Genomic DNA, 21,829 nt, shown 5'->3' with positions numbered 1-21,829 from the left:
GCCAGTCTTCCCTTTAAGAGACTTTTAATTTGTATTTTTTTTTTCTTTAACACGTTCCGATTAGTTTTCTTTATTGGAATTTCAGATTTTAGATGCCCACAAAATCATCAAATTTTTTATACCTTATATGGAAATTAAACAAAACATTTTTTTTGTGCATCTAAAGGCCATTTTCACTAGAGACACATAATATTTTATAATTTTTTAGGAATAACGTGCTCTATGGTATAGCCTTTTTTTAATTTTGCTATGTTTCAAAATTCATGTCACTACCGTTTAAGAGACCGTCTAGTTTGTAAAAATGAAATTCTGAAAATTTGTTGCTGAGTAAAGAAACAGAAAAAGTTGTCTACAAAATAGTGTAATCTATCAAAATATTGCACCACTGTAACAGAGTTATTTCTATACATTTTTATAAGCTTTTTAATCTCTCGTAGTTGCAAATGACGAACTTTGTGCGCTGTTTACTGAAAAATTTGTATTGCAGATGACTCTGAATACCAGTTCCCGCAACAAAACGTTTTAAGTTCAATGTACCGAGTACACGACGCTGTAATCTGTAGCAATTAAGAACGGAGACACTCATAATGTCCGTTGAAATTAAATTGACAATAAAATGTGTTGATCTAAATGTGTGTGGTTATAAGTATGTGACAATAAAATGTGTTGTGAAACAAACCTAAAAATATACATGATTAAAAAGCTTTTTTGGTGGATAAAACTTAATTTAATTTTCGATTGAAGTCCTAAAAGCAATCCTAGCTCATAATATTAGATACCATTATGAATAGCATGATTCATCTTTATTAGTGTTGTTATAAAATTATTAAATTTACAAACTAATTATGTACATATTTAATTATCAACCAATAAAAATTGTTGAGAAAATTCAGATTGCTGAAAAGGTATTTATAATGTTCGTTAAGTTTGTATTTCATAACTTTTTTTGAATATATTAGGCAAATTGCAACAAAAATGTAAAAAAAAAAAAAAACTAGAAAGCTCGACATTGTTTAGGAAGAATTTAGAGTTAAAAAAAGAGAAACCTTTACATCTATTTAATTCTATTAAATTCAATTTAAAAAACCAGATAATTTTCAAAATTTCCTTCCCAAAAGAACTCGAATTTGTGTCCGGGAATAAACCAGTTTTAAAAATACATCATAAGGCTACTCTGGTGACAAGAAACCACAAATAAGTAATAAAACTGATGTGTTGTGCTCAGGTTAATGATAAAATCAGTGTTCCAAACACCGTAACAGCTATGTTTCCAACGAGCTGTTGTGATAAGTGCAGTAGATCTAAAGTTTAAAATAAAATCCAGTTTTCAAGAAAGAGTTATTTCTGTATTTTTACTTAAACCTTAAGCGATTTGTTAAGCACGCATACCTGGTAGTAGTCTAGAAATAATAACTTAAGTGCGTTGACATTTAAGGTACAAGCTGTTAAAAAGCATCAAATGTTTGATAACAAGTTTTATGGTTGAAAAGCTTCAAAATTCAACACAACACACACACACAAACAACAACACAATAATCGTAAACACAATAATCGGTTAAGCTCAATAATCGTAAGTACTACTGTATCACTGTTTTAACACCAATGTCAAGAAAATGGAATAATTCAAAAAGGTAGAGTTTCAGTGGTGGCAAAACAACTTGATAAACCATAAGACATCACCTGCCAGCATCACATTCCGATTTTTTATTCATCTAATTTACTGACCATTCTTCATCTCAAAAACATGACAAAAAAACCTAATCTTTTTTGAGCAATCACATTGCTTATTGTTCTTATTTGACTGTTTTGAATTCCTATGATTTTATTCTCCCCAACCCCCCCCCCCCCCTCCGCCTTCTACTGCAGCACCACCGGCGACCGGCCCCTCTCGATGCTACTACTCTACCGAAAACAGTCTCCAGGTTGCGTCCGTATCCTAGACACACACGCATACATACACACAACCTACATTACACACACACACCTACACTACACAGACACACACACCTACACCCACACACACACATACACACAATTTCACACATATACACTCATGCTTGCACGCAGACACAAACACACACGCCTACATACACACGTACATGATTGCGAAAAACATAATTTGAATTCAAGATGTCACAATTCAATTTTTTTGAGCAATACCGATTGCTTATTATTCTCAATTAACTGTTTTTGATGTTACGCTGATTTTAGTTTTCCGACAGCACCCTCTGCAGCATCACCGTCGACCGGCTCCTCACGATGCTGCTCCTCTTGCTAAAACCGTCTCCAGGTTGCGGCCATATCCTACACACACACACGCATACATACACACACCTACAAACTCACAGACATACACACACACCTACACATACACACACTCCTACACACACACATACACACACTCATGCCTGCACACAGACACAAACACACATGCCTACATACACACTCACACGAACGCCTACACACACACACACACACACACACACGAACGCCCACGCACAGCCACTGCATACACAACACGCACACACATGCATACATACACTCACACACATACGCCTACGCAAACACACACGCGCATACATACACACACACACTCGTGATTGCGAAAAATATAATTTGAATTCAAGATGAAAAAATTCAAATTAATATAATTTTTTATTATTATTGTTTTTCTGAATTTGTAATCATTTGCTTATCTTCTTAAATACTAACATATGTGTTACGTTTTGGGTTATAGCTTGTTTCATTCTGGGTGCTTATTTTTGTGGCAGGCTGTATTTTTGATTTGAAATATAACTTTTAAAGATAATCGAGCATATTGTGTAACAAAGCCTCGTTCGTAAATAAAATTTCAAAGTAGTATTATTATTATTCTCGAAAAAGTATTGTTATGCTATTTCAGGTAAAAACTCCAATTTACGACTGGTCGTTTACATTATGGTCGTTTCTAGAAAATTTTATTTTACTTTAATAGTGTCGTAATTATGAAATTTGAACTACCAAACTTCTTTAGAGCGGTGTGGTAATGGGTGGTCATATTTAAAGTTTCCTGTATAGACTTATGCAAAGCTCGTCCTACTAGACGTAAAGTATTCAGACTTGATGTACATACTACACGCACTACGAAAAAAGGAAACTTATAAAAAAAAAGAAGAAGAAAGGAAGAAACTGGCTAAAACATATCCCAGATAATGAAAAGGGGATGTAGGAAGAAAAACACAAAACTAGGAATTAAAAGCATCATTTTTATCACAGAATTTTCTCAATGGCTTTCAATTTGCTTCAATCATATGTTTAAAGTATGTAATGCGTTTTGCGAACAGTTTCCATTAATTTGCAGCAATTGGCATTTAAAATTGCAATCGATAAAAATGCAAAGAAACTCGAACCTGGTGGTAAAAACTTTGGACAAGTATTTGTTTTATGCATATTGTGTTATTGGTCCATAGATCGTGTATACCGATTTTCATTGACATACAATGATATTGAGACATTGAAAAGAGCACTAAGTGTCGCAACTGATCGAGGTTAGCCTTGGACTTTTATTTTGAACTTTCCTTCCACCACAGATGTGAAGTGAACTGAGTATAAATAAAAAAAAAATAAAACTGATGGAACACGGAACGAAGTTTTGGAGTCCGATTTGTAAATAGTTATTTGAAGTTGTAAATAATGTGTTGTATTAATGTATTGAGTTTTCTTTAAAAAGCACTGCGATTTTTTTTTGTAGTTGATTAAAATAACCCTCGAAGTAATAAAGATGCAGACGCCCAAAAAGAATCGGTAAAGGGTAAGAATTTTACCTTTTAATAAAATAAAAGATATCGATTAGTAGGTGATACACCTACTTTGATTAATTGTATCAATGTGTTTGAGAAAACAGAGTATACAGTGGCTTCCAAAAGTGTTCGTACACCTACGACTTTCAATGAAATAGGACCCTATCCATTGGTTAGATTTAATATTTCGGAATAGGTGTTTAATTATAAGATCTATGATCAATTATCTACAAAACTACATGAAAATTTTTAATAAAATATTGAAACTATTTTTTTCAAATCAAAAACCAAAAATTGCCGGAAATTTTATCTCACAAAAGTCTTTGTACACTTTAAAAAATGTCTATATATTATTGAATAATCTAAATTTTTATTAAGTTATTATTTAGTAGAATAACATCCAGTATCAACAACTCCTTTTAAACGACAGGGAATAAATTTCTTACTTTTGTTTTCTTTTTTTTTTTTTTTGCGTAATTTCTGAGTAAGTGTTCAGTTACACTTACTCAGAAATTAGTTTTACTGTTTCTAGCTCTATTTTTGTTTTAAAAACGAGTTTTCGTAATCTAGCCTCTAGATATCTCTAAGTATGTTACATTTAGTTCAAATCTGTGGAGATTGAAGGGGTATTTTCTAAACTTTAGGACAATTTTTGAGGCACTAGATGCAAACGTTGAAAACCGTGTGCTTCTCATCGCTATCTTGATAAAAAAAAAACAAAGTTGTTTCCGATAACCAAATTTTTGACTAATAATTTAAAAATGGTTTTTAAATATTTAATGAATAGCATGATTCATTATTTCATCAAAAAAATTAAAACTACAAAGTCCTAATGCTAATATGCACCCTTTCACAAGAACACCTTCACCGTCCTGATTAACTGGCCCAACTAAGTTCTTAAGAGTAAATTCCTAACTTTATTCTTCTATTTACAATAACAGAAGAATTGAACCAAAAATCTTGAATTAATTTTTATCTATGAGTAAGACGTAATTCCAAAACGTTTTGAGCTTATTTATCATTGATTTTACGACGAAAAGCGTAAACTTTCTGTTTTTTGTACGGCCAAGAAAATTTCTGCGGGAAGAGGTCCCATTTAATTTAGCTAATCAGAGAACTTAGCGAACAATTTTAGGTGAAAATTAAAGGTAAAAATTTTCATTTAACTCAGTAGAAACTTTTACAGCACTCACATGTGTATTTTTCATAAATTTTTTAATTGTAAATCCCCAATCACGCTTTATCAATTTTGCCGGTTGATTTTTTCTTACCTTGTTTTCGGTCCGATTCCTTTCTTTAAAGCATTCTATGAAGCACATTAATATAGAATGGAATAAATTAACTAATTTAGAGACATTTAAAACCAATTTACTTTTACTGTGAGGAAAGAATTCAAATTTCGAATGGTGTTTGTTTTTTTACGAATACCATCCATTTTAAAGTAATAAGACCAATATTAAGGAATAATAAAACAAAAAATTAAAGCCAAATGACTTTTAAGGATCAACACAATGCAAAAATAATAAAAAAACGGCATATGATAATTTTAATCAAGAATTTATTAGAAAATATTTGAGCGTACGATGACTTTTGTGGCGTATTATTTCTCTGTCTCTTCATTTTTTGACCCATTTCAAAAAGAAGATCCGTCAGTTTTTGAAAAAAAAAAAAAACTACAGGGTTTTGTTTAGAATAACATAGGAATGATGTGAAAAAATAGTGGACTTCATATTCGAATTCAGTTTCGCGTTATTTTTGCTTTACTAAAAAATTTCAAAGTGTACGAACACTTTTGGGAGCCACTGTAGCTCTGGAACTACAAAAATTATGTAGTTTCGGCGTTATCAGCAAAATATATTTTTATATATACAGGCGTCTCTCGTATAACACAGTTAAATTCGTTCCGTGTAGTATCGAAACCGTGTTATAAAAGATTTTTTAAAAAATAACTTTTTAACTATCGTGTTGTATCGAAACCGTGTTTCGTGTTATATCGAAACCATGTTAAACGAGACTTAGAAATAATGTAAATCAAGGGATGTGTACCGTGCTGTATCGAAACCAAGTCTCATAAAAACAAAGTAAAATATTGGAGTTATTACCAAAAATTAACAGAATGTATTAAATAAATTTGAATTCTGACACTTTGAATTCAAATTATGTTTTTCGCTATCACAAATTGCGACAGGACCCTACTCTTTGGGGTTATTGTTTCTAGAAATGACTCCTGTCCACCCAAGCCAAACCCTTCGCCTGGATGGTTACGTGTGTGTAGGTGTGTGTAGGCATGTGATGTAGGCATGTGATGTAGGTGTGTGTGCGTGTGTAGGCACCCGCGTGTGTGTAGGTGTGTTGTGTTGTGCGTGTGAGGAATGTGTGCACGCGTGTGTGTGTAGGAGCATGTGTGTGTGGAAGCATGTGTGTGTGCGTGTGTTTGCAGGAGCACGTGTGTGTGCGTGTGTTTTCAGGAGCACGTGTGTGTGCGTGTGTTTTCAGGAGCACGTGTGTGTGCGTGTGTTTTCAGAAGCACGTGTGTGTATGTGTATTGACAGTTCTGGCGCATTGGTGGGGAGAGTGGCGGAGGAGCAAGGGCCGGTGGTGCTGCAGATACCCCGGTTCAAACTGAAAAAGGAGCCAAAATATCAAGAACGGTAAAATAAAGACAATAAGCAATTGTGATTGCTCAATAGAAATGAAATTCCATCTTAAAAAAAATATCATTCGTGTTGTATCAAAACCATGAAGGATTAAATTAAAGCTTCCTGCCGTATAATATCGAAACTGTGTTGTACAAGTTCCGTGTTATACGAGGGACGCAGGTATTTCGTTTTAAATTGCTCATCTAATATGGCTAGAATGGGGTCGTTTCTAAAATTTTAAAAGTATTTTTTTTTCTGAAAGAACATGCTTAAAAACATAGGATCTGACCATTTTTTAAATAATTTGTTTAAGTTTAATATTTAAAAAAAAACCTCAATCGGAGCGCTTTCATTGTTTAAGCTTCTGCCAGAGACATCACAAATGATGAAATGCCATTTTGTGTTGCCATTCTCAGAGCAAAATATTTAATTCGCATCTTGACTCACGTGTATTGGCAACGATATGGTGGATAGCAAGAGTAGAGCGCAATTTTAATTCGCTTCTTGATTATCATAACGTGGAAATGTGGTGGAAAGATGCTCCAAAGAGCATCATTTGTGACGTCATCAAGACCACGTCTTGTTTGAAAAATCGGACCTTTTAAAAAATTAATTAAAAAATAATTGTTGGGAAAATAAAAATATTTCCTGGGTCCATGTTATTTTTTTTTCGCTTATTCTATCAATTTCACCGACTAAAAGTATTAATTTTGACTGAAGGAAACAACCCCATTAGGTGTTTTTCCAGGTTAGACAAAGCTCTTTCTCTGAATTTTCAAATCTCAACTTCACTCGAGAGATTGCAGCATTGCACCGTCTGATTCGGCGACTAACGTGGGGGACAAGTAAACGATCTCATAAAACCATAAAAGTTTTCAAGAATGTAGAGTTTTAGTAATGTATTCTTCTTTAGCCCATGCCAAGGGAGGGGAAAAAGCATTATATAACCGAGGACGTGAGGTCTTAGCGCTATTTTCTAATATTTTTAAAATCCTGTAGTTGAGATACATTCCTGGTATTTCCCTTAGATGTTCTTTGAACTTTTGAAAAAACAATATTTTGGAGTTTTTAATTAAAAAATATTTTTTTTCAAAGACATTTTACTAGAGTCATAAGATTTTTCGAGGAAAATCATATGCTGCGGAAAATAATGTACTACTCGTAATAAAAGACAAATAGATTATTTAGTAATGATTTTGTTTTAATTATTAATTATGTCGAGAAAAGTTTAATGCTAGAAAATTGATTACATCATATTATGAGAAAATTTCGGCGGTACCTTAAATATTAGTACATTATGTCGTATTTCCAGGAACAGTTCAGCTCTCTTTGTCCCTAGAACATTCATTGCATAACTTTTGGAAACATTTCAAACATTTCTCAACGTCATCTAGCAAGTTGCATCTCATCCACATTACGCGGATTAGAGAAATCATCTCTGCATTCCTAACGTAAGAGCCACGTATAGTACTGCCGAAAATTGTAACACTAAAAGGAAGGGGAAATCTCACAGACAGTTCTTGAAGAATGCAATGAAATTTTAACCAGATGCACTTGCAAAAGATGCTCATAAGCAAGAAGGGTGCTCAAGGTCACAAAACAAATAGCTATTGGGAAAGATCACGCAATCGGACTAAATATGGAACAATATGATGAAGTTTTGAGCGGTCTGTGTGGCCGAATGGCCCCTGTTACGGGTTTATGCTCTAGAACAGTAACACCGGTGTTTAACTATCAAATCCGATGGTAACTGACTCGAGCCTGGACAGACAAACAGCCGAAAAGGATGTCTTGATACATAGAAAAACATATTTTGATCGTCTTTGATACTTAGCGAGTTAGAAGCAGGAGACTAAGCGAAATGGTTTCTCGAGAATCTTCTAAATCTGGTGATAGATTTTCTGTTCTTACTAGACAGAAATCCGTAGTGGCGTGTGCAGAACCAGGCAGACTGCAAAGGTTTTAGTAATATAGATTCACTAATATAAATGTAAGATGACATCAGAACCCGGATGACGGCGTGAAACAATCCCAAATGTCAATCCATTAAAGCTCATTAAGTTGTTAAAAAGTATATATCTGTTATTTTATCTGATACTTTAAACCGGGACGAAAACTGGAGAAACTACTTTCCAATATGTTTTGAAATCATAACTCACAGATTTTGATATTATATTTAGCTTTCACTGAGCATGCGTGACTAAAAACGTACTCATGATTTTGTTAGTCACCAAAAAGTATATATATATATATATATATATATATATATATATATATATATATATATATATATATATATTTTTTTTTTACTATTTGTTTAACAAGTGCTATGATAATTTCAAATTTTTCTTCAGGGTGATTTGGGAAGGGGAATCGTTTTTATCAACATTTGTCAATAGCAATAAAACAATAAAAGGCACTTGTAATTAAAAGAAAAAAAATAACACTTTTACAAAAAAAGAAAAAACTGCAGTATTACTAGAAAAACTTTTTTAAAAGATAGATTACACATTTTCAAAATTTTATAATAACCTACACAGTTTGCCCCAAAAGTAATAAGACTCTTTTTTTTTTTTTTTGCTACGAGACTATCTTGCCCACACCTGCGCGACCGGTTGGAAGTGGTAGGGAGGGACTCTAAACTTTCCAGAGACACCAGGTTCAGTTGTCTACGAGCTCTCGGAGCGGTGGGAGGTCAATTTCAGAGAACCTCCGCGCAGAGCTTCGTAATGGAGAGACTTTGGAGCAATGCTATGCGATTAAGTTTTGCGTCAAACTCCAAAAGACGGCAGTGAAAACGTTTGATTAGTTCACTCAGGCCTTCAAGGATGATTGCTTGTCGTAAAAGGTGGTCAGAAAGTGGCGCATGTCGTTCAAAGACGGCCGGGAAGAAGTCGCCGATGAGGTTCCTTCTGGAGCGTCCATCATTTTCGCTATCGCGAACGGACAATAATGTCCCTCGTTTGCGAGATTTTCTGAATAAAGACCGCCGAATATGTGTTCGTTTGATGTCAGAACCATTAAATTTGCAGAAAACAGATGTTCATTGAACTGATACGAAGGACTTGGATTTGCGCGAAACTTTTGTCAAAAGTCTTGTACAACCGTTCCCATTGACGACTCCAATCTGACTTGGACCGGTGTTTCAACGGTGCCACTGACTCTCTATAGCCCCGGCAAACTACTTTCTCTCAAACGTGAAAAGGAAGCTGAAATGAAAGCATCTGGAGAACCTGAACAACATTCAAAAGACCACGTCGAGATGACTTAACAGCATTCCCAGAAGCGAGTTCTAGAGGACACTCGATGCGTGGAAAACAAATGGGCAAAGGTGTAGACGCAGGAGGAGACTATCTAAAAGAGTATTAAGTTTTATTACATGTTTGATCAATAAGAATTTTTTTTTTTTCAAGTCTCATTACTTTTGGGCTTTGGGACAAACCTTGTATATAGCTTATCCTGCAATAAAAAGACAATTTTACTTCAAAAAAGACAAAACGATTAAAAAAGCTGCATCGTTTACTGGAAAAATGTACGGAATCCTAGCTTCTCTAAGGGATTTTTAAGTAGCTACTTCAGTTTTCTTTTCCTTTTTTACAGCTTAGACTGGTAACGGTATATGCTTAATATTTTCCCAAGCTAATGTTATGCTTTTTGAATCCATCTAAACTAGGAAAGCTGAATCAAGACATCTTTTTTGGCACAGCTCAGTCAGAAGTTAATTTTAATTAGGTTTTACTGAAGCAAATCCGCTTTTTAGCTTACTTTCCCAGTAAAAGTCAGAGAAAGCAGATAAGAGCATGGAAGAAGGCTTAATGCATCTTTAAAATATTGCGAAAAAAAAAAGTCAAAAATAAATAAAATAATTACATAAATATCTAAAAATCTAAAATTGGAAAGTAGGGTATTGAGAGGGGGGGAATGTTTGTCGGTCTGTCCGTCTGTCCCCCCTAATAACTTTTGAGTGAATAGTCCGATTCGAACATTTTTTTTTTTTTTTTTTTTGTTGCTCGAAAGATCTGGGTGAGGAAGGACACTACAGACCTACATAACATTTTTTGGTTTGAACAATTTTTCGTTCAATTTTGAATACTTAAAAAATACATTGGCGACTACGGGAAAATTCAAGGCAAATATAAATCCTGAATTTAGAGGCGAATTTGCTTCAAAGAAACTTTGAAGGAAAAAGCTTTTGATGAAGAACATTTATGTAAAATATCTTTTTTATTTGAGCAATTTTCCATTCAATTTTGAACAGTTCAGATTCCTTTACATTAGCGCCTACGGTGAAACTGAAAGTCAATATAAATTCCTAACTTAAAGGTGGAATTACTTCAAACAAATTTTGTTGGAAATAGCTCTTGACGACCAACTACCGACTCCGAGAGTTTTGGGGCACTTGACTCCCATTCCGACTCTTGTGCCCGAAAATTAGTCGTACTCCGAGTACTCGACTTTGGTTATGACTTCGTAGTTTTGGCGAGAATTTATAAACGGAGGAAAAAAGACTGACCCCGACTCCAACTCCTTTATCTAAAGAAATTCCGACTCTGACCCCGAAAACATTGGTAGAGTTGCGTACTTTAAGGGAAAATGACTGATTCCTATTCCGAATCTTTGAATTAAAAACTTTCGGCTCCTGAATCTGACGCTTTTGTCCCAAAAGGAGATTGACTCCGTCTCCGAAGCTATGATTTTTACTGTGTAATTAATAATCATTGCTAATATGATTTGTTTTCATTTTCACTCTAAAATTTTAATTTATGTAATTAGTTTTTGCGGAGAAATTCAGAGTCCTTCATGTTTCTGCATAAAGGTATGCGTAGACGATTTTTATTTTTTTGGGGGAGGGGGGGGGGGGACAGTGAAAATTATTTCTTTAAGTTCACCTTTTATTGTTTTCATTTATTTTTGAAAGTGCATTAATTCATTTTTAAAATTATTTTTTGGCAACAGGGGAAAACAAACGATTTTTTTTTTTGATATGATGCATTTATTTTAATTAGCATAATTATTTTAATTCTTTTTTTTTCTGTTTGAAAGCGGTAAAAGATTTTTTAACGGAAAAAAATGTATTATCTGCTTTTTTTTAAAAGGTGCTGATAGTTTATTTGTTCGTTTATTTATTTATTTTTTCGCATTTAATTCTTTTAATGAGCGAGGCATATTTTATTTCTAGATATCAGCTTAAAACATAAAAAAACTGTGTTTTAAATAATTTGAGATTTTAGCTAATTTTGAGAATATTGATCAGATACCAGAATATACACTGGTGTAAGAAATTAAGAGAATTTTTAGATTTGGTCTATTATCTTCGGAACTACTGAACCGATTTGAATGAAATTTGGTATGTACATACATTGAAACAATACAAAACAAATAACCACCACGCATGATCATAAATAACACTCGTTAGAGTAGGATGGTATGAAACAGCGGTTGCAAAATTGAGCAAAAAAACTGGATTAGTAAGGGTATGGTCCCTTTAGCAGACACATAGGCCTTGCAGTGTGACTCTATACCTGAAATTAATTCGTTTATGGGATCCTGGGACAATTGTTTCCATTCGTTCAACAACGCTGTTCTCAGGCTATGGACGGTCCCCAGAGCAGTGTTTCGAATTGCGGTTGCCCTCCCTAGAGCGTCCCAGACATGCTCTATAGGATTGGAGTCTACAGATCTGCTTGACCAATCCATCCAGTGAATATCCTCCCTTCCAGAAATTCGTCGACCAGAAGAGCTCTATATGGACTTGCGTTAACATCCATTAAAATTAGCTCAGGGCTAGCAGTGCCCTTCAGAGGTGAGTAGAGGGTTCCAAGACCACATCCCCATACCTCGCAACTGTCACAGAGCCTCTCACAAACACATAGAGGGGTGTGCTGCCATCCAACATGATGTCTGCCCAGAGAGCCAAACCACCACCGGCATAATATTATATTTTGCGATATTGCAGGGTAGGTAGCGGGTTTCTATTTCTATCCAAATGAACATATGACAATAATAGTCGGTTAAGATGAACCGGGACCCGCTACCTGCCCTCCAATACCCCCAAAATCGACCATTATGGCGGTGGTGGTTTGGCGGACCGGGAAAACATCGTGTTGGATGACCGCACACCCCTCCATATGACCCCCCCCCCTGTGACAGTTGCGAGGTATAGGGATGTGGTCTTGGAACCCTCTGCTCACCTCTGAGGGGCACTGCTAGCCCTGAGCTAATTTTAATGGATGTTAACGCAAGTCCATATAGAGCTCTTCTGGGCGACGAATTTTTGGAAGGGAGGATATTCATTGGATGGATTGGCCAAGCAGATTTCTAGTCTCCAATCCTATAGAGCATATCTGGGACGCTCTCGGGAGGGCAATCGCAACTCGCAACACCCCTCCGGGGACCCTCCATAGCCTGAGAACAGCGTTAATGAACGAGTGGAAGCAATTGCCTTGAGATTTCATAAACTGCTTCATTTCAAGTATGGAGTCACACTGCGAGGCCTATATGTCTGTAAGGGGAACCATACCACCTACTAACACATTTTGTTGTTTAATTTTGCAACCGCTGTTTCATACCATTAGACTCTAACGAGTGTTATTTATGACCATGCGTGTTTATTTTAAATTTTGGATGGTTATTTGTTTTGTATTGTTTGCAATGTATGAACACGCCAAATTTCATTAAAATCGGTCCAGTAGTTCTGGAGATAATAGACCAAATCTAAAAATTCTCTTAATTTCTTACACCAGTGTACATATTGGATTGGTATACGGGGAAAAAGGCTCAGTTAATTCTGGACGGAACTTCTTGTTTAAGGATTTATATGCCCTTTGAACGTTTGCGTAAAAGTAATAATGAAATGTTTACTGAATATTTGTAGTGCTTTTGAAAACAACAGACCAAACCTCTTTCTTTTTTTTTTTACATACTCTACAAAAAGTCAGTTTTTGCTCAAAGAAGATCATCCTTCTGCCTAAACTATTATTGACTTACCTTATCTCTTTTGACTGATCTCAGCCATCTGAGCTCAACTACTTTTCTAATTTCTCTCAAGGTAAGTGAGGGGGACAGATAAACAAATCGACATGCATTACGTCTATTTCCAATTATTTTATTTTTCAATATTCGTTTTATAAATCATTTAGTTTTGACTTGATTTTAGTTTCTAGCGACGTTTTTGCAACGTATTAAACCTTCTCTAATGTCTTTATCCTTTTCACTTTTCGTGGTTGCGGCAAAACACGATAGTGGTTACACCGAAATTAATACACAGTTCCTAGAACGGTAATGTGTGAAACACAAGCTAATATTAACACCCATACTATGGCACCCATTTATCATCATATGCTGAAAAAAAAATTTGTTTTTCTTACCTTCAGCCACACCAATTTCTCCGTCAGGATCCGCATATTCTAGAAATGGTATTGGCGAAATTCCCAAGGGGAAGGAAATGCCATCCCCAAGAATACGGGTTGTTGTATCACGTACACCAACTCCTCGCAAAACTCTTGGTCTCAACCGCAGTCTAGAAAAAATAAAGTGTCAATAGATGTGCTTTTAACCACTAAAATTTACCTACTGTTGTCATTCATAATTATTGAGCAATCAAATTGCTTATTAGTTTTACTTTGCCATGATCTTGGCTGCAAAATTTTGCGAATACTAGATAGCTATTTACGTGAAATAAGCGAAAGCAAATAAACAAACGCATGTATGCTCGTAAGCTACTGTCTCTAGAAACGGCCGAAAGTTGCGCCTCGAGATAGTTATGAAAAATTCAAAATTCGCAGATAACTCATTTTTTTATGCCTCATCTTCATGGAGCAATAACTAATGGAGATACTGATAGTAATTTTCAATCATTTTCTACATGTAACGCTGAAAACATACTCAAACATACTAACTTTAAACTAATTGAATGAGTAGAGCTTTCACCGAAAAAGTTTTGTTCAAAGTTTCTAAGCTAATTAGAACTGAAGTTATAAGTATTGCAGCTCTAACTAGAAAGCCTTGACTCTATTAAAACCGTCCACATAATTACCTAACTCTTTTTCTTCTGTCGCCCTCCACTTTGATTTGGAACGATAAATTTTTTCGTACCTTATGGTGCTCCATTCCCCCCCCCCCCCCGCAAGTGTTATTTATAGGTATTTCGTTGAAGTTTACGGATAAAAAAGACGCTATTTTACCCTACTCATCAATAATTTCAAATGTTGATTTGTGCATAATTCAGTTTTCTTCTTTTAAGTTGTATTTAGTATTACAATTGCATACATATTATTTGACATGCATGATTTATTTTTAAAATATTATTGCATATTCGAAGCGTTTTCCAAAATTAGGGTTCATTTTGTTATAGAGCAAAACATATTCTTGAGAAAATCTTTTTTTTAACAGTACTTAATATTTTACTACGCATCTAGTTCCATTTTCTAATGGTTGCCGTTCAAATATACGTATAAAAATTCTACAGCGCTGCTATAATATCATTAACCCCTATCCAGAGGGTACAACCAAAGATATTTCACGAAAGATGTCCCACTCCGGTAGAAACGTATGTAACCTCCCTTTCGACCCCTGACGAAAAAGTGGTTCGACCAAAAAGTCGACATTCAGGAACAGGTTGGCGAGCCAAGTTTGAGAAAAAGCGTGCTTGAATGATCGAAAAGGCACTAAATCGCCAATGCTGATGTCGCTGCATTTGCAATGCGAATCCGGAGGTGAAGATATTTTCTCTATTCTCTCCCCTCGGCGAAAGCAATGAAAGGGAGGTAATTAAGCCTCATTTGCACGGTGGTTCATTGCTAAAGAGTAGTAAAAAAGTCATTGCAGAATCGTCAAGCGTAAGTTAGCTACACGTGATTTAAAAGAAATGGGGCGAAATTAGAATGGCGCAAAAGTATGAAACGAGTAAAAATTTTGAATCCTTAAAATAAAATATTTTGCAGGACAAAAGAAAACATGCGTTGTTTTTCACTTCCAAATTTTTTTTTTCTTTTGTCCTTTTTTTAAATCACAATTTGCTGAACACCAGGGCCTGTCATCAGTCGGTGGACCCTGGTATCAGATATTATAAAGAAACCGCTTGTGAACCCCCCCCCCCCTTTCACTTAATTTTTACGCGACATTTTTACCTCTTAAATATCCCCCCCTCTCTTAATTCTAAAAAGAGAGTACTAGTGGATTGGTAAGATAACTTTATATCAAAAGTACTAAATAAACGATCAGCAAACTTCAACATATTAATTAATTAGCATACTAATTTTCATCAGAACTAAACATCCGAAATCTAAATATTTTATTTTAGTTACTGGAAAAACCAAAGCATACTTTTTCATTGTGTTCGTGTGTTTTTCACTGTGGATTTCTGCAGTCACAATGCTCTAGACTTTTGATAAACGCTAAACACGTCTGTTATTTGTTCCCAAACGTGCTAAATACCCCTTATGTTGTTGTAAAACAATTGTTAGAAGATCTTCGAAAAAAAAAATTCATTTATTGAATTACCTTCTCAAATCAATTTGGCCAGCCTGAAAAATTGAGACAGATGGACATTCTCCCTATCCAATTCTAAGTTCCGCAGTAATTCTTAAAGCACGTGAATCAATTATATCACTGATATAGTAGAGATAGGCAATTTGCAATTATTCAAGTACATATGCATTTTCTTAAAATCTGAGCTCCCGTTATGTGTATGTGTGTGTATCTGTCTGTCGCTCTCTAGCACCAAAATGGATGGACAGCTTTATTTAAAAAAAAAATTCGAAAGGAGAGTTGATCGAGAGTGTTTTTAGCTAGGTTGCGTCTTTGGATGACAATAATTAACGAAGATATTAATTAAAAACCTCTAAAATGTTTTTCGCGATTTTTGCAGTGAGAAAGTTAAAAATTTCAAAATTTAATACCAAAATTTAGAGAATTTTTTTCCGCGTCTGATAAAATGTGTTTGGAGCTTCTATCTTTCATAAAATTCGAATTATGACGTTTTTTAAAGCAGATTTTAATAACGGCTAAGCCTTTATTCACGCGATTGAAAACCGAATGGGGTTGTTTCCTTCAGTCAAAAGTAGTACTTTTAGTCACTAAAATTGATAGAATAAGCAAAATAAAATAAAATAAAATAAAATAAATAAATAAATAAATAACATAACCCAGAAAATTCTTTCATTTTCCCAACAGTTATTTTTTAATTAATTTTTTAATATGTCCGATTTTTCAAACAAGGCGTGGTCTTGGTGACGTCACAAATGATGCTCTTTAACGCATCTTTGTACCACGTTTCCACGTTATGATAATCAAGAAGCGAATTAAAATTGCGCTCTGCGCTTGCTATTAACCATATCGTTGCCAATACACGTGAGTAAAGATGCGAATTAAATATTTTGCTCTGTGAATGGCATTTCAACATTTGTGATGTCATAGGCAAGAAATGTAAACAATGAAAGCGCGCAGATTTTAGCATTTTTTTTTTAAATATTAAACTTAAACAAATTATTTAAAAAATGGTCAGATCCTGTGTTTTTAAGCATGCTCTTTCAGAAAAAAATACTTTTAAAATTTTGGAAACGACCCCATTCATTGTTGGCCAACAAGGAAATTAAAAGCAGTGATTCAAAGTTTTTATCTGTTGCCAGTTTCTATTTAATAGTAAAAAAAAATACTTGACTTTGATTTTAATTAATATAAGACTTTTAAAAGGATTTTCAATTTTCCCTCTTGATTCTGCAGTTGCGACTCAATCGGGGGTTTTTAAAATTTTTAATTTTATCGTTCCTTACGCATTTGCGTTTTATTCCGCAATTTTAACTTTAGGACGATAAAAGTCTTCAGATTTCAAGCGATAAATGTTCGCATTGTATCCTTATCAACTAGAAATCAGTCCGCAGACCTTTTCACGACACTATATATAGTGACCTTTATAACTTTTTCCTGAAAATCACCTTTTTGGACAGCGTTTTTATATGAAGAAGGTTTTTCAAAAAAGTACAGAGATAAAAGAGTTACATGACGTTCTGTATTTAAGAGTTTTTTTTTTTTTTTTTTTTTGAACTACTAAAGCTTAACAAAAAGTAAATATTAGGTTTATTTTGCATTCAATATTATAATGCTTCTTGAGAACACAAAAAACGTTTCCCCAATAAGAAAAATATGCATGTTTGAACACTCAAAGTTATGATTGAAAGCTAGATAATGATAAGAAATTCTCTTTATGATTTGAGCCGCACTCTTCTTCGTTTGTGGTGTCATTTTCTTGGAATTTTCGAAAACTATAGGAATGCTTAAATTGTCCTTTCTGAAACAGAAAGGTTATTTTGTCCTTTTGAGTGCGTTATGAAAAGTGCTTAGTATTTTTAAAAAAAAATTCTGTTATTTCAGCCCTTTTATTATACTTGGCATGATTGTCTCGGAGAAATCTGAGCCCTGGTTTTGCTTATATCTCTTCTATTAGATCACTTAGAGACTTCAGGATTTCACTAAATGATTTGCTTAATCTTAAGGTACAACTTAGCACTGAAAAAATAAAATTCTAAAATAAAATAATTATTTCAGTTAAGATGAAAAAGTTTCATGTAATTTCCCCATTAAATGTTTAAATATAAAATCCATTGTTACAAATTTCGTTGCCTTTCAACACTAATGTTAAAAGCAATCATAATGAAAATTTTGAATCAAGGCTCCTCTGAAGCAAGCATGAAATTAGCAAACGTAAATCCTACAGAGGAACAAGGATTAAATTTTAGTGCCTACTGCTTAAAGTTTTATACACGTACATAGGTTTTCTTCCCTTTTAGTGGGGAGCATTTTTATTAAAAACGTGAGGGTAAAATTATTCTATTTCTGAAATACATTTACACTAAAAAGAATAAAAGAACAGAATGTTTTTAAAAATACCAAGCACTTTTCATAATGCACTCAAAAGGACAAAATAACTTTTCTAGATCAGAAAGGGCAATTTAAGAATTCTTGTATTTTTTCGAAAATTCTAAGAAAATGACACCACAAACGAAGAAAAGTGCGGTTCTAGTCATTTCAAACCAAACTTTCCCAATAAGAAAAATATGCATGTTTCAACACTCAAAGTTATGATTGAAAGCTAGATAATAATAAATCCTCTTCATGACGTGAGTCGCACTTTTCTCCGTTTGTGATATCATTTTCGAAAACTACAGGAATTCTTAAATTGTCCTTTGTGACTCAGAAAAATTATTTTGTACTTTTGAGTTCATTATGAAAAGTTCTTGGTATTTTTTAAAAAAATTCTGTTATTTGTTTGTTTACAAAATAAGTCAATTTTTGTTCTGCGCACTTGGTTTGCAATGGAAACACAATGTTGTCAGCCCCGCTTAATCTTGTAACGAAAACCCCGCTTATACGAATAAAATCTCCAGGAACCGAATATTTCCCAATGTTAGATATTTCGGAATGTTAGGGATTCCGCTTAAACGAACAATTTCCCCAGTTAATCGAATAATAGTGATCAGCTTTCGCATATGTTTTAGCTGAGAAAATTTTTGAATACATTAAAAATTAATTAAGAGCAATTACTGACGCAAAAATTAAAAATTGTATTTTTCGGCAAACAACCGGCGGGGAAAAAACATTCATAATCTATCAAAGCATATCCACTATTCTATTTATTTTCTTTTATCGTTGCCATTACCAACAGACAGTTGATAATTAAATTAAAAAACACAACGAAATATAAACATTGCAGAAGATAAGAAATTGATAGATATTAATTGCGTAAAACACGGTAATTGAAGTTAGAAAGGTGATCTCAAAATACCTTGAGCAGGGAATTCACTATTATGGAGTGTCTCCAAGAAATATTAACTGAAAAAAGGTGTCGAAACAAAGATTCACTACCCACAGTTGTAAGTGACATATAATTTTCATACGTACTTTTATTTACTTAGCTTATTTAAAACGCTTTTTAATAAAAAACATGTTACTTCTATTACTTAGAAATTGATTTATTACAACGTTTTAAGACAAACGTTGTCAATCAGGAAAAATAAATAAAATTTCCCCGCTTAATCGAATAATATTTCTTGGAACTCACGGTGTTCGTTTAAGCGGGGCAGAGTACCAGTTTTCCATTCAGTAGGGGAAATTCATCACAGACCGCCAACGATCAAGAAAAACCATCGTTCAGCTCGCCTTAAACCTTATTATAGTATTGCACCATTGATATCCTTAGACCTCATTAACAATTTCACTGATGATCTCCGGGGGGGGGGGGGACTAACCTTACGGACATAGCTTTTTCTTCCGTGCCTCTGGGGGTGATGGGGTAGTGACTGGTGTTTTCGGAGGAAAGGAAGAGAAGAGAGAACTAATAAGAAGAGAGATGGGGAAGGCGGGAAGCCAGCGGTAAATGTATCTTTACAGAGTTTCCTAAAAAGTATCAGCGGCTAGGATAATTCAGCATTTTTCCAAAAATCATTAGTGGGTCCCCTTATTAAGCGTGCAAGTTACTCCGATATTCGATAAAGTTCGATAATTTTCCATGATTAAGTAGGAAGAGAATAAGCTTGATCCATTTCGCCGTATGAAACTATTCAAATTAGTTATACCTGGATGGAAACAATTAAAAACTCATGTTTAAAACTATTTTCGTCCAGAAATGTACTCGAGAGAACTCTTACTGAAACTTCACTTTGACAAATTCAACAGGTTCTAATAAAAGTGAAAATGTTTTAGATTGTGCAAAAAAAAAAAAAAAAAAAAAAATTTAACAAAGGTTGGTAACATGATAATGAGTGATAGTCTTTCAATGATGAAAAATAATGAAAGATGTCTAATTTAAAAAATAGCTTTGATCCCACAAATTCAATTCATTTCTGTTGAAATCATTGAATGTTTTTCATAATACAATGTTTTTTAATGCTACGTACTACAGCCTATATAGAGCTAATATTCTAATGATCAATAGGCAATTTCATTAGTTATTTCCTTTTATATTAAATTTATCTTGACTTCAATCAGTTTGGTATGTATGCTCATTTTCCCAATTGTATTGTTTGCATCAAAAATAAAGATTGCATTAAAAATTTGAGTCAATAAAATTCATAATACACTGAAACACTTGATTACATAAAATAAGAATATTTACATGATTAGTTCATTAGTTTGCTTCCATATCATTACATTTCTTATTGTTGTCAGGTCAACAAATTAATTACACACTATATTTCACTAGAAATCTGCTTAGATGCAATGACAAAAAAATTGGTTAGAGCAATTTTTTTTTTTTTCTTTTTGGCATTTTGAACTGAAAAACATTTGAATTGCAACAAGCAGCATTTTGAATTCGATTTTGTGAACAATTGTAGGAGAAGATTGAAAACTCAAGTCCCAAATTGTATCCTTTCTTCGAAAAAATGTAAGCAATAATTAAATAATATACTATTTCCATTTTAGAGCAGTCTCAAATTTCATTCTATGTATTAGACTAACTTACATTGCGTAATATAGAATAACATTGCAACTGTAACAAAAACCCTTTAAAGCGGCCACCCATTTTGAACGGCCGAAATTTTGCGGAACGAAGGGGTGGCTGCTCTTACAGGTTGCACGGTTAAGGTATATTTGCAGAAACTAAGGACCTAGACGCCAAAATAAAATTTGATTCATATTGTTTGTTCAATTTATGGTTTAGGCTACTTTTACGATATCTAACACTTTCTGCGCAATTCCTAAAACAGATAGTCCGTGGGGCAGTCAACCATATTGTTTCATTCTACGATCATGGAATTGCAAAATGAAAAAAACAGCAGAAATGAACAAGAAAATATTCCATGGTTAAAATACTAAAATATCTTGATTCGAAGTTTTATTCATAGTGTATTATACAAAAGAATCAGAGCTCAATTACCAACCAGACCAATTAGGCTGTTGGCCATGTGTCCCCAATTTTTAAGAGCCCCAAAAATACTAAAATTGCTGTAGTTTCTATTTAAGAAAATTAAGGTACTCTCCTGAATTTATCTACAGTTTTTCATGTGTACAAGTGTGGGTTGCTTTGAATAAGTGATTTAACACCTGAACACCCCTGAAACTACCACCCCTGATTCTTTATTAATGCTTTTGTTTATAAGGATTGACTGTAGAAGACCCCCAAAAAAGTTTGTTTATGGTCTACATTAGTCGGACCCTGAAAATATTACATACAAAGATCCAATTCGTCACACATCACGCAAAGCGAATATATGCATTGCAAGAACTTACAAGTTGACCGTAATTCGTTGAAGCCTTGTTACTAAACTTGCTAGATATTTACTCCATGTAGTGAGTTTTTCTGAATGTAACTAGACTGCAAACTGATTATAGCAGAGTAAATATGCTGGAGGCAGTCCTTGTTTCAGAAGCCTACACTTAGATTTAGAAATGCATAAAATGGAGTTAAAACTGCAT

General features: G+C 34.0%; 1 protein-coding gene across 1 annotated transcript in view; it reads right to left on the bottom strand.

The window, feature by feature from the left end:
- Nucleotides 1-21,829, bottom strand: part of LOC129225564 (2-Hydroxyacid oxidase 1-like) — a 44,661-nt gene that overhangs the window by 11,394 nt on the left and 11,438 nt on the right. Inside the window, exon 5 of the mRNA XM_054860009.1 lies at nucleotides 13,786-13,937. Within this exon, the coding sequence (XP_054715984.1) occupies nucleotides 13,786-13,937 (152 nt within the window). The remainder of the gene's footprint in view (nucleotides 1-13,785; nucleotides 13,938-21,829) is intronic.

This window comes from Uloborus diversus, chromosome 7 (genome assembly GCF_026930045.1).
Source record: "Uloborus diversus isolate 005 chromosome 7, Udiv.v.3.1, whole genome shotgun sequence".
NCBI lineage: Eukaryota > Metazoa > Arthropoda > Arachnida > Araneae > Uloboridae > Uloborus > Uloborus diversus.
Note: the sequence above shows the minus strand (reverse complement) of the source record. Positions and strands in the feature narration are given on the sequence as shown.